Below are 14,339 nucleotides of genomic sequence, written 5' to 3' on the forward strand. Positions count from 1 at the left end.
ATGGATCCCGCCAACGGACTCCGCGCTGACTGCCCAGGTGCGCCTAGCATTCTTTCCCACTTACCGATGTACAGCAACTGTTCTTGGCCGGGAGCTGCTGTAATAACTATAAAGCTGCTTCCACATCGCTAGCACTGAACGCTGTGCCCAACGAGTCTATGCTGCCGTGAACTCTGGGATATTACGCTCACACTAGGACCGAGTTGTACACAGATTGTACGAGAAGAAATGCTGCGGTGCACGCCAGAAAAGGGAAATTTTGAGCGGTTTCCGTCCCGAGTGAACTGCAATGTTAAGAGAATAAGGGGATATGGTATTAATATTTGAACGAAAGTTTTTTGTTTTTTTTTTACAAACCGAGATCTCCAATAGGTGAAGTGGCAGGGAGGGAGCTTTGAATCACAAGCATTTCAAATTCAGTTCGCAATTTCAGGTGCGTAACATTAAACCTTTAAAAATGCGAGTTATTGGCAACAAAATGGAGGTGCTAGGAAATACTGGCGCATATGTTCTCTATTGGATGACGTATGCTTTTGGTCAGGGAGACACTGGGAGCAATTTTTGGCCTTTTTGAGGGAGGAGTTTTAATTAATGGCACATCTGGGTTATGCATCGATGGAATGAACTTTGACCGTACCAGTCCTGGACCTATTCACAGGCTCCATATATCAAAATCCGGGAACTGACCCCTGCTGAATCCAACTTACGGTGCAGGAACGAAAAAAAAAATTGAAAGCCAGATGCGCCAGATTTTGAATTTATTTCATTTTAAATGTCCACGTCAGGAATTGCGGAAAATTTAATTCTGTGTTTCGCAACTGAAAATAATTCTATTAAGCATTACTAGCTTTCTGAACAACAGAAATGGGACTAGAATTGTTGCAATGGTCAGGCGGTCGCGACACTGGCAGAAAAATAAGGCGAACACCGCATTCATACCGCTTGCCTTCTAAGATAATTCACCCTGTGTTTGTGCTAAAATAGTCTCCACGTGTAGAAAATCACGGGGCGCTCTTAAGCCAACAGTGCTACGCTTCTGCACCGTCTATTTGCTTTTGCTATCACCTATGTAATTTACATTCTCTACTGAAGTGATTAAGTTCTGTTATACTTCGCGAATTGTAATCACCAGGTTGCGAACTACTAGAATCTCTACAACATCGCTGTACATGTGCGCACCCAGTCATTACCTGTACAAATGTACACTTAACCTTCAGGCGCAACCGGTTAAGCATAATATCCCATCATTCTCCCCCGTCAGATGCTCGTCTTTCTTATCCTGTGGCCATTTATATTTCCTGCATTGGCAAACTTCCTTCAAGCGGCAAGAAGAGACAATGCCAGCTCTTCAAAGGCTTCGCCTGTTTGATATTCCGCGAAAAGAAAGCACTGCGAAATAAAATACTCCCCTCTTTCGTTGAGATTTCGCAGCTCCATTCTGTTTCAGGAATCCTCCAAATATCCGCATTGACGAATGATATGTGTTTCTATTACTGAGCCAATAATTGTGAGAGAAGGTAGGAACAATCGTCATGTGAGTGACGCGCTTGGGCACGGGTAATCATTAATTTTTTTTTTGTTCTCTCCTTCAGCAAACGGAGGAAGGAGGTGAGTAGAAGCGGACTACCTATTCCGCGTTTCTCGCGACGCGTGGTTCCTCGATCGGAAACATCGTTTGTGCTTACACTGCATAATTTTTCGGAGCAACAGATGCGGAAAAAAGTATGTGAGAACACAACCGCGTTTTATTCTTTAGGTTCCAGAGAATTAAGGTATCATAATCGGATATTAATTGCGACAGAGCCGCACATTCATTTGGTATGCAGTCAGCCTAGGTTGACTACAGCAACTTCTTCCAGCATTCAGCATTCCCTATTATGTCTAGCCTATCGACTAGCGTCCCGACTTGGTGCGCCATTGCAGCAAACATCTTACGAAGATTTTGTGGACCAGAAGAAATGCACGCAGCGATGTTAGCATTCTACGGTCTCTCATCTCATTAAGCGTGAGAATATTCTTGAAGATGTGGTCCATGAAGTTCAGTTGGCTGAAGTACAAGCGGCTGCACTGTGTGCTGATTGATTCTTATGAAGCGGCTGGACCCTTTTTCTGCCTGCTAAGTGCCATGAAAGCACTTTACACTCACTTGACGCGTGCGCGTTCCTTAACTCCATTTACTCTACTTCCGATTTTTGATTAACAAAGCATCCATCCTATCGCGAGCAAAAAAAGCAAACAAAAAAATGCGTGGCTGTTTGCGGCAGTAAATCTAAAGTATCGCTGGTGGTAGTGTTCGCACATTAGGCCAAAATGCTAGCAAGAAATGAAAACGCAAAAGATAAAGCCCGTGAAACTTAAAATTTGTTGAGCATACTCAAATATATCTCGAGCTTTATGGGGCTTCTTCTGATCCTTTGTAATGCCCAATCGGAAACATTTACGCACTTCCTACATTTTAAGAGCCAACTATTCCTAATAAATTATTGCGAAGTAAAAATGCGCCTCCTTGCGTTCGGCGCCCGCCTGCATTACTCTCTCAGTTTCGTTCGTGCGATTGCATCAGTGCCTCGTTAAAATCATGAGTTCACGTAAAATGAAACACCCCCGTGTGCATAAATGCAAACCACTATACGTTCCCCTGGGAGAACATAATTACTGATGGCATTACTGACGTGCATTGCAGCGTGGAATGCGTATACCTGCTTTTGAATGCATCGCCGTTGCAGGAGCCACGTCACATGCAAAGCATTGACAGCCGCCGTGCTCGGCGTCACCGCCGTGGTGTCATCAATAACAGCCTTCCAAGCACTAAAGGACGGAAAGCAGAGCAACGGGTCCGGTGAGGATGTGGCGTGCTTTGCAGTCCAAAAACACGCGGCACAGCGCATGTTCAGTAATGTGGCCGATGACGGCGCAGTCCGCTGGTGCACACTGCAAGCTAGCTGTGCACCGGCGGGGAATTTTTTGCAAGCCGTTCCACATGTTATAAGGTGCTCTTTCCTGATGTTGTAGCTGGTAGAGTCCCACAGCATATAAACTCCACCGTTGGCCGGAAGCCCGTGTTGCACTTCGCACGGTCATTGTTGCCGCGCGAATGTACGCCTCTGCCTTTTCACTCTAGCCCCGTCGACGCGATATGTCACTGCTGTCTTTTGGTAGAGCATCCTCTACCACAAGAAAGCTCTACCACAAATCTTTAACAAAGATTTTCTGCCACAAGGACAGGATTAACTGGAGAGACATGGGAGAGGCCTTTGCCCTGCAGTGGGCGCAGTCAGGCTGATGGTGATGATGATGATGATGATGACGATGATGATTTGGCCATCACACCTGCGGACAGTACGTGTCCCAATCGGGCCTTGTGAATCGGGACCGCTGCGCAGCGATGTCCAGGAGACCGGGGACTGCGGTAAACAGCTAGGAGTCAGCACCGCTAGGGCGCCGTCTTTAAAGCCGTCCTGGCCGCACCGGGACTTGCGACCTCTGGTTTTAGTTGCTTGAGAGCCTGAAACAACGAGTCGCCTTTTATTCTCTTTCAGACTCTGCGGCGCCGGCGGCAACGCGGCATGGCTTCATAAGCGAAGCACAAGTGGACTGTAAGTGTTCAAAAGAAGCCTTCATCTCGTAAGGGGCTCATTCTACTGGATAACGTGATTATTTGATGCTTTTAATACGAAAGTATAGGGCTGCTCTTTCCTTGAAATTGTGCGAAGTTTTCTCTGGAGTGGATACACGCATTACATTAATTCCCTCGAGTAGCAGTAGAGATTTTCAAAAAAATATGGTAATCCTTTGTCACTTGCGGCTGTAAAGGCCGCCGCAGACGTGCTGTGAAAAAAGGGTGGGTGGGCTTAACGAGTGGGAATCGCAAACTATCGCCTAAGCCGGAGGCGCGAAAGAGGTTCTTTGGAAATTCTCCTTTACCACCCCCCGTATCTGAAGCTTGTGGTGACTTGTTTAGCGCCCTTGCAGCGTATGCACAGAAAAGTGTTTCTCTCCTCACCAGCGAACGCGAGGACGTTCCTGTGCGTGTCTTCGCTGAGGACGTCGTACGCTGCTCAGATTCCCGTCAACGTGTGCACCTACCTGGTCTACACCGACGTCTACTTCAATCAGAGAGCGGACTCCTTCAGCCCTGTGAACGGTGAGATTTCTCACAGAACAGAACGCAGACCTCGAGGTACTGAGATAACGAATAACGTACCTGACAGGCATCAGACGCTTGGTTCCACCCTACCAGACGAAGACTCTAAAAAGAGAGAGAGAGAAAGCATTTATTTGACGACCCAGGTCCGTGTGGCCTTCTGAAGTAGGAGAGTCTGAGCCCATATCGCTCAACACGTGGGCAATATGGGCACCGAACAGTGGCCATAGTATTGGGCGGAGTGCAACCGGAGAAGCGGCCGAGCTCTCCCAAGAACAGTGAACTTGGGTGGGTAGGAATCTGCGTTGGAGCTAATGTGGTGACTCAAGAATCAAGAGCTCACGCCTGACCCTGCCTAACGTAAGAGCTCTGTGCCACTCCAGTTATGTTTCCCTCGACAGCTACCGTGCCACCGTCCATTGCACAGATCGACTTTCAGAAGGATCCGAAGTAGCACATCGTTGTGTTACGTTTGAATGTGAAACGTTGATAGAGGTCGCGCGTTACCAAACAAAATCATTCATTGTTTCGGCCTGTAGCAGACCCAGCCCTAGGCTACAACGAGAAAGGGACGTGTTTCTGCGAAACACGCTCTCGCATGGCTCGCATATCTCGCATGGCGTGTGTACGCTTTTTAGTGCCTGGTATGACAGACTGCACCTTCCAGTTGTGGCTGTGATGGAGACAATACACAGACACAGCGCGCTCCACGAGTAACTATGCGTGTGACGCAGAGGCCACCCTGTCGGCGTTCGAGAACGCCTCGCTGAGCGGCGCGCGCGTGTTGGCCGCCGTGGGAAGCCCTTCTCTGCCTGAGCTGGCCCAGTCGGCGTCGTTGGTGCGTCGCGTCGGCGAGGCCGCCGTCCGCTGGCTTGTCGCCCGGGCGTTCCGAGGGCTGGCGTTCGTCAACTACCGCACCACCACGGACAAGCTCGAGGAACTGGCTGGCGTGGTGGAGGTGAACTGGACACCCGTTTTGGCTGTTCCGAACTTTCGGCCCGCTTCATAGAGAGAACGAGTTACGCGAGCTATTTGTCGCAGATTAACGTTTACGTACTCGTTTTTATGCTGCCGTAAACTGACGTCAAGCTATGGTTTTACAGCCAGGAGGAGAAAGGTGCCATATCTGTGTTCTCGCCTTTTATACCTTCGTAGTGTTACGACTTTAACCCACCTTCTCTCCTCGAGAAGGATTTGTTGCCACTGTATGAAAGTTCTACTCGTCAGGTTTGGCGCAAGAGTTTAGTGATTTCTCACTGAGCGCCAAGGCAAAAGTTGCCAAGTAGTCCGATATGTAAAGGTATATTTCTTACGAAATGCCTATCGAAGACTGCGTGAAGGTTGTCGAATGAGATGATAAAACTGGGAGATAAGTGTGCCGTTTGTTTAGCATATCCGTCAGTTACGAGTGAAGGCAAAGTTTAAAAGCCCGCTCTCGCCCTTCCCTTCTCATGCGTAGTAGCGCGCTAAGGCCAACAAAATTTCGCCACCTCTATTTGGAATTTCCTGCATTTTACTCGATCGACTACTAAAGAAGCATGAAGGTTGCGGATGTTCAGATGATCTGTCTCCTGGCACCAAGGGCAGGAAAAAGCGCTGGCGTGAAGGCGAGAGTAGAAGGTTTCCTGGTGTAGTACGGCAGCGCCTGAAGCAAGACAGGCCTGACTGGGCATGCATGGAAGAGGGTGCTGTCCAGCAGTCGACGCGGCTTGACTGATGACGATAACCTCAACTAAGACGGACAATGCACATGAGTAGATTTTACGCACTACACTCTAAACACAAATACGCCAGTATGGGTGTAAAAATGGAGTAATCGGTCCTTTAGGGTACACCCTTTTGTAAAAAGGTGTACGCTCGAGGACAGTTTACTCCCTTTTACTCCTTTATGTTTAGAGTAGGCGTGTGGAGCCGGTATCATCATCATCAGTTTTACTACGCCCACTGCAGGGCAAATTCCTCGCCGACGTCTCTCCGATTAACCTTTCCTGAGCGGGTCTGAGCTGGTATGAGGCAAGTGATCATACGGGGTCACCGCTTACTGTGAATCACGGCCACGCAGGAACTGCAAAGCACGCTGAGTGCGTCCAGATTGGAGATCGCACTCTCTGTGTCACTGACGGACTGGAAATCTCCGAGGGCCCTAGTAGCTACGAGACTCTACTCGATAGCTCAGTGAGTATGCAACTGGATGTGGGCCACCCATGCATCACGCAACTCAACTCGAATATACAGAGATGTGCAGTGGCACGAAAGGTTGACGTGCAGTACTTACGGTGAAATATGAGCCCACAAATGGGAAGTGAGAGAATACAACGCCATTACATTATTATGTTCATATATTCTTCCTATCGATGTAAGTAAGACTAGTACTAAAGCTATTTCTTAAATATTGATAAACTGAATAGACCTCGTGAGAACACTGTATAGGGCATACGGGTGGTTTAAACTTCTTGAGATCCGCATCTCAGTGATATGCCGTTCTGCTGTCTGTGTTTGTGCTATATGTACATTTAACTGACTGGCTTTTCTTCATTAATAACGCAGTAAATTCACCACTGATTTATTCACCTCGAGAACTGCCATTATGCTGTTTTCGTACCTACGTGTACTTTTATAAATGCGAAATAACTTTTGTAATAAGGCCTTCTCTCCAAAATGAGTATCTGGAGGTTTTCTTGCTAGCCACATCAGTGTGGTACTGTTTCCTTTTGAATGCCAAAACAAAAAATGTCGGCTGCTAGTACACAGTGTCTTTACGCTGTAATGCGTGCAGTTCATAACTGCAACACTAATAGAAAAAAGAAATGATTAAAGTACCCTGCGATGGTGCTGATGCGCTGAATATGTGGAGTAGCAAAGGAATTACACTCAAAGCCAGTGCGTTTTTCGCAGGCACGTGAACCTGCTCGTCCTTCAAACGCACTACTTCTTGGAGGAGCCCAAATGCAAGACCGGTTTCCCCACCGTTTTTTCTGCCACCCCAGATGAACCTCAAACAGTGCCGATCGTAAGTTTTCACTATATCAAACAAGAGGGCCACGCGTCGTACGACATGTGAAAAGATGGGCCATCACGTTAACTTCATGCTAGGAACAGTTCGTAAGTAAAAAACAACCGGATCACTACATGCTGTTCGAGAATCCTGAGAGGCGATCCTCTACTAAAGTGTAAAGTGTACCCATCCTTGTTCCTGGCATGTGTGGTTTTATTTTGGCCAGCAAAGAGTTGCGTCCTACTGCTGTTTGCCTTTTCAGCCAACGCATACCTTTCCGAAGAAATGCTGATTGACGTCTAACGTGCTCTTGAAATTGGAGCGATGGGTTATACGCGCCATTTCAAATGTGTGTGTTCCATGAATGTACTGGATGAGGCCTCTGTTCGCAAAACTCTGAAGGCGGGCAAGATCTCTGCGTCGCTGGACAAAGATATTCTGTTCGTGTAGGGAGACAGCACATTAGCCATGCAGCTGCTTACGGTCGCTAGATCAGCTCATTTTAGGGTAGTTTTCGGGAGATGTAAGCAAGCTTTTATCCCTTAAGGGAGTCTGAAAAAGCCTTTGGGACAAGGAATCAGCTTAATGGCAAAAGCATATGCAGTCGGCAGTGAAGTGTCTGAGGCCTTGAGCGGTTTCAGACGCCAACTGTCGCCAATTTTTTCGAAAGTAGTACGCCTCACAGCTGACTTACACGGGTGTTACACTGCCCTTCTTCCATCCTCGCCCGATGACTGCACGACGAGCGCATCAAGGTTATTTTGAATGGTGGGATGTATTGTTTGTTCGAATATATCGACAAGTAATGCAAGATGACACTTTCTGAGGCTATTTTTCAGACCTGCTACATTGGCGTAGCAAGTTAATCAAGAGAGAAGTATTGCTGATTTTCTAGCTGTCTTTCCTTTTTTTCTTTGCCGCGCACGCAACTTAAGCTAGCCCCTTATTATCTTATTGTCCTCTTTTTTTTTGACGGTGCATCTTTGCCGATGTTAGCATAGCGACAACACCCGTCGGTTTCGGCTACAGTTGAGTATGAATATGCCTGTGACCGAAGAACGAATGTTCATTGTTTTTTCGCCCTCCCGTTTCCTCAATAGCACAGGACCCAGATGGGGGTAGACCACGCACTCCAGAAGTGCTCTATCGATGCAGAAGAATAGAGAGCTGTAGACTTCTAATTTCAAAAGAAATGAATGAATTAAATAGTGAGCTGCGAACATGCCGCACAAGAAATTCCGGGGCGCAGGCAATCTATCAGCATGGTAGAACAAACACAAGCTTCAGGACGCAGAGGACGAATAAGTAACAGACCCACATAGGATACGGAAGTTCTTAAAAATAATGCAAAGAAAAGACAGAATATTTACGAGCACCATCGTATGAAATGGTGGGCGTAAAATCGACCATTTCAGAGGAAATCATTGTGTGCAACTGCTAGCCCATGTTATAGATAACAAAGAACACTCTTCTACTACTGCAGACCAACGCTCTCGGCTGGATCAACGCGCTGAAGGAAGACTTCAGGGTGCGCGCCAGCGTCTGCTTCTCCGTCAGCCTGGGCGTTTACGTCTTCGCGGGAGCATCGGCCATACCGTCCGAGTGCAAGAGCGTCCACCAGAGGGCGTACGACATGGTGCGTGCACTGAAGGCGCGTTCAGTACAGGCGTTCGCGAACTCGGCTAAAGCTAAAGCGTCCCCTCCAGTCATTCGCGAATCTTCCCGCCGCGTGGAAGCATATTTCCGTGCGTTAATAGTGCGGAACATGCTCGATGGATACTTCCTGAGGGGTCCGCAAAAGTGCACGCCAATCGGAACCCTAGAATGGCAGTTCTTAAGATGTAGAGGTGAACAAAAAGTAACATGAAACGAAGGCCTGTGAAAAAAAAAAAATGGCTGCTTCATCCGGGCTGCTGATAAGGCGAATATCAAAAGCACCACAATGATCAACCTGCTGTGCTGCAAGAACTCACGCTGCATGCAAGCACATCCTCTCGTAGAGCGCGCCAAAATGAAAATTTTTGTTTGCTCTCATGCTTCGGTTTACTCTTGGGGAAGCTGTACAGGGTATCTGTTACGGGTCCATTGGACTTATTTTTGGAAATGTGGCGGAGAGTCTGAAGGATGCTTCACTCCCGCCACCGGTTGGCCCGGTATTGCACTGCCTCCGGGATCGGCCTTGTCTTTAGCGCGTCTTTACTATCCTGTCTTTCTATCCCATCTTTCAACTCTCCTTCTATCTGCACGTGGTAGCGACTGTGGCTCGGCTTGAGCCAATGAGCAGGCCTGTGCACTTTCCTTTTCTTTCTTCCTGGCAGCAACAGACAGACAGACGTGGCAGCCGCGCTTCGCGCAGCGCTGCTGCTAAAGGGCAGCGAGAATGGGCGGCACCAGGCGCATGCGCGGAAGGAGCAGCGGCCGTGCTAACTGCGCATGCGCCTTTGCCGCCCATTCTCGCCGGCTCTCGGCGGCCGCGCGCTCCCGTCTTCTCTTTCACACTGAGCGACCCTGCGCGGCAAATCTGCATCCTTGACTGAGACAGACGGGCAGTCAAACTTGTTCTTGTAAACTCTGTTATATTTTGTAAGTATTTGTTATTACCACGGAAGCTTGTTACAACCATCTGGATCCCGAACAGTACTGCAAATAGGTCTGGGCGTATTTATAAATCTTAGCCATAGCCAAACGATCACGTATCGTGACACGGAAGCAGAGGGTTGAAAGCCACCGTTGTGCATGTGCATAATCTGTCATTGCCGTGGTGCGCTTTAGTCGAGGCTATCGTTTACCAACTAACCCGGACCTGTTCATTTAATAGCTTCGGACCTGAATACTCGTTTGCTGATCTATAGGCTGACTGTGACCTATTTCTAAAAATGTTAATGCGCTAACATTTCTAGCAGTAAGTTCTAGCGGCAGTTCCATTACCGCTTCAGTTCCGTTCTCGCGAAACAAACCACAATTTTTCTTAAATCTTGTAAAAAAGCACTTTTCAAAAGGGAACAGTTTATGAACGCAGTTTTTTCATGTATTGTAAGATTTTACTGTAACAATCAATATAACCGCGGATCTCCCGTGAGCAGGCAGTTAAGACAGCCACTGATAGCAAAAAGCATTAATAGAAAAAAATGATTGCAAGCCTGCTCATGGGAGATCTGTGGATATATTGATGGTTATAGAAAAATATTACAATGCATCCGCAGATCTCCCGTGAGCAGGCTTGCATTCTTTTTAATCGATTAACGTTTCTTGCTATCAATGGCAGCCTTAACTGTTCTATGTGAGCGTCTGAAAAACTTTAGGAGATGTCATTGCATAACGCTCTGCACATACTGCGTGATGTGGATTAACTGCATTTATGCAGACCTGTAGCAGTCTGTCCAGCATACTTGAGTCATCCGCCATCTCTCTACCTCGCTTCATCAACCCAGAGCGTTGAGCGATCGTTTCCGCCGATGTCTTCTAGGTGTGCGATGGCAAGCAATGGGAGAAGATTCTTCCTTCCAACCCGCACGGCGGCGCAGCCATCAGCAGGAGCAACGACGAGCTGCTGTCGTACGAGGAGGCCGCTGTCGGTGCTAAAAAGGTATACGCTATAGACTAGCCAAGGCTCCTAAACAGTTATCCGCACGCTGGCTGATCTCACGATGGAAATGCAGTAACTTCCTTGATTGCTGATGCCATCTCTAATAATAATTGTTTTTTTTTTGTTTTTTTTTTGGGGGGGGGGGGACGGAAATGGCGCAGTATCTGTCTCATATATCGTTGGACACCTGAACCGCGCCGTAAGGGAAGGGATAAAAGAGGGAGTGAAAGAAGAAAGAGGTGCCGTATTAGAGGGTTCCGCAATAATTTCGACCACCTGGGGATCTTTAACGTGCGCTGACATCGCACAACACACGGGCGCCTTAGCGTTTTGCCTCCATAAAAACGCAGCCGCCGCGGTCGGGTTCGAGCCCGGGAACTCCGAACCCGACCGCGGAGGACGCCATCTCGCAAGTCCAAATTCATTGCGGCTGTTTTCTTTTATACGTCCTGCTAATGCCTGTGCAGTCTGGGACGTTGTTATAGCGCTCATCTGTAAATGGGCAACGCAGAAAGGTGTGTGCGAATTTTGAAATTTTTAATACCAACTGCTCTTCAGTTTTCATATCGACTGAAATTTGTATTCGCGATTGTTCGTTTATGGCCGAAATTTCGAAGGTGTGTTAGCATAAATTGTGACGTTACAGCATTGCGACGTCACATATTAACATTGTCTGTCGATTTTCCTATGCCACATCCAGTATGCGGAGATGCCCGGGCCACCACTGACCTAGAGACAAAACGATTCACATGCATTTTCTGCTTGCTTGCGTGGACTCCATATGAGAGTGCTTTCATTTAATTGGGAGTGCTTTTGGGATATCGCCGTTATTTATTTAAGGTATACTTGAAAGACAGAAACATTGGGTAGAAAATTTCGTTTTCCAAGTCAGTTCTCCAAGGCACAAACAAGATGCAACACAATCTCAAGCAGCGTTGTGTACTGCCATGTCGTTCCTTTATTCCTTTTCGTTGGTCTTTTGTTTCCGTTCAAGATGTGTATTCCTCTCTCTGCGCTGTCAAAGGGTCAATGCGATGGTTAACATTATGCGTTGTCAGTGCACGTTAAAAATGCCCAGGTGGTCGAAATTATTTCGGAGACCTCCACTACGGCAGCTCTTTCTTTTCTTCTTTCACTCCCTCTTTTATCCCTTCCCTTACGGCGCGGTTCGGGCGTCCACCGAGATATGCGAGACAGTTACTGCGTCATTTTTCTTCTTAAAATTTTTTTTTCAATTCTTTAATTATGCGTACAGGTGAACACCGCAGTCCAGAAGACGCCATCTGCCTGCGTAGCAGTGTTCGATGTGGACATGGACGACTACGAAGGCGTCTGCGGCGCTCCTTTCGCGAGGCTTCAGTCGCTGCTCCAGGGTACGCGTGCTCCGATTTTTTTTTTAGTATGGTAGCACTACTAGGCGCATTTTAGCACTACTAGGTGGGCCGCCTTACTGCTTTGTGGAAGCCTTCAAGGTAAATGCCTGCGTAAAGGTAATATTAAGGTGAAGGTAACTAAGTAAATGTCTGCAGGGTAAAGGCATTTGACCTAAAGGCCTTTGCCTGGAATGCGCTCAACGTGAAGGGCTTCGCACTAAAGGCCTTTATCCTAACGGCACCTGACCTATAACCTTTACCACAAAGGCGTTTGATGGTAAAGGCCTTTACGTCAAATGTGTTTAGCACGCAAGGACCTCGAGTGTCCACCGTAACTAGAGCCGCTGCACAATATTCCGCGCTTAGCCATGCTAAACCGTGTGCTGATTTCTTGTATTCTGTTTCGGCACGGGAACCGTGGAGGTGCCAAGTGTCGAGCTTACTCGGATTGTTTATTTCAAACTTCAGCGGAGTCACTTGGCGAATCGGCGGAAGAAGAGCTCAACCGCAGTAAGTCTGTCATGTGCATTAGCTCGCCCATTGTGGCGTGCTTATAGACTAAGCTTAGCTAAATGTGTTACTTCGTATCTTGCACGGCTATGAAGGCTAATTACGACTGTTATTTCACCAAAAGTAGTCAAATATAGACAGTCAGAATCGCTGTTTGCCGATCGAGGTGTGCATGTAAATCAGTTCCTCAGTGAGCCCATGACGCTCACTGTTAGACGTTGCACGAGAAGAGAAGCAACGGGAATGCTCGTGCTTTTCGACTCTTTTGCTCTGCACGGCACCTGCATGAATTCCGGAGATGCTTCAACAGTTCGGTGATTTGAATGGCCCGCGTACTCACGCATCCAATGACCGGAGCAGACAACGCGAATTCCTGAGTGTATATTGTAGTGGTTGATGCCCTGTGGTGTGGATTGGTTGCATCTACGACGAATAAGCAAATACACAGCTGTGTACTTATCCATCAGCCAACACATCGGATGAGTGACTGAGTTTCCTTCCCAGCGACTACCGCTGCTGGCAGCGAGGTGCAAGTTCACTCACCGCCGAGCAGGTGCGCTGCCCAGAAAGGTGAGTGTCCCGGCGTCCAAGATGGCCTCATCCCTCGAGCCGTAGAGAGAAACAATAACAGGGAAACGCGACTGCATGTCCAAGTTTTCAGCCAATCTAATAGATGTCATTGATGAAATTGCTGCAGGTTAAGCCTTATTATATTGCTGAAATGCCACTGTGACCTTGAGCACGACGTCTTAAATTTTGGCGGTAGTGCTTCGGGTTAAATAACATGAACTCCACCTCATAGATGGGGCTATAGCTGAACGTGCAATGTCAGCTTGTGCTGCGTTCCGGAGGCGAATGTGAGGTGTGCTTTAGGGTTGCCTTCGATTTCATGTACTCATTTTCGGTGCCACAACGCTGTCATGCGGTAAAAAGAGCTACAACTGGGGCTAGCTGGAAATATATACTTGAGGGTATTGGTGAGCGCTATCAAAATACGGAAAGGGACGAACACACAGCGCTTTGTCCTGTGTGTTCGTCCCTTTCCGTATTTTGGTAGCGCTCACCAATACCTTCAATGTCATGCGGTAAAGCCAACCTAACGAACTAAATCTCAGCGGTGGCCCTCCCCTTGCACGCTTCGCTGTATATGATGGCTTTAGAGAAATCAATCGTGCCTTAATTCTAACGAGATAGTTGTATTTATAATGTACGACTACACTTCTTATGACAGTCAGTAGCTACCTCCAAAGCAGTCTACTGCGGCCTCGAATCGAAGTAACACGGTGGTTTGGGCTAGTTGGTTGCAGTTCATAATGGAGACAAGTTTCGCAGCATGAATAAAACGCACACAGAAGACAAGGAACAAACAAGACAGCCCTGTCTTGTTTGTTCCTTGTCTTCTGTGTGCGTTTTATTCATGCTGCGAAACTTTTCTCGAATCGAAGTTGCTGCTGCCAGCACGCTGGTGGGCGGCACGTCGCTGGAAGTAGCGCTTTACTAACGTGGGTGCACCGCATTCTTGTTTCTATGTTATAGATATGCTTACCTGTTGCCGTTCCTTATATATCGAATTATCTATATAAGCAACTCTTTCGCGATCCCCTTCGTATTCGATATATCCGGGTTCGTCTGTATCACGACTGTCACAGTTACGGGCACGAACCTGTCACGAACCGCAGCACGTGCGAGAAGCTTAGTAGCTCGGTTCCTAATTTTACAGAGTGATCTTCG

General features: G+C 47.6%; 1 protein-coding gene across 1 annotated transcript in view; it reads left to right on the top strand.

Annotated features, from left to right (window-relative positions):
- Positions 1-14,339, top strand: part of LOC144097609 (uncharacterized) — a 46,270-nt gene continuing 31,931 nt past the window's right edge. The window contains exons 1-13 of the mRNA XM_077630270.1: positions 1-37; positions 1,593-1,608; positions 2,727-2,839; positions 3,540-3,596; positions 4,007-4,144; positions 4,879-5,102; positions 6,207-6,319; positions 7,040-7,154; positions 8,623-8,775; positions 10,606-10,725; positions 11,981-12,098; positions 12,567-12,608; positions 13,113-13,178. Coding sequence (XP_077486396.1) covers positions 1-37; positions 1,593-1,608; positions 2,727-2,839; positions 3,540-3,596; positions 4,007-4,144; positions 4,879-5,102; positions 6,207-6,319; positions 7,040-7,154; positions 8,623-8,775; positions 10,606-10,725; positions 11,981-12,098; positions 12,567-12,608; positions 13,113-13,178 — 1,312 coding nt within the window. The remainder of the gene's footprint in view (positions 38-1,592; positions 1,609-2,726; positions 2,840-3,539; positions 3,597-4,006; positions 4,145-4,878; positions 5,103-6,206; positions 6,320-7,039; positions 7,155-8,622; positions 8,776-10,605; positions 10,726-11,980; positions 12,099-12,566; positions 12,609-13,112; positions 13,179-14,339) is intronic.

The sequence above is a fragment of the Amblyomma americanum genome, chromosome 7, assembly GCF_052857255.1.
Source record: "Amblyomma americanum isolate KBUSLIRL-KWMA chromosome 7, ASM5285725v1, whole genome shotgun sequence".
Classification (NCBI taxonomy): Eukaryota; Metazoa; Arthropoda; class Arachnida; order Ixodida; family Ixodidae; genus Amblyomma; species Amblyomma americanum.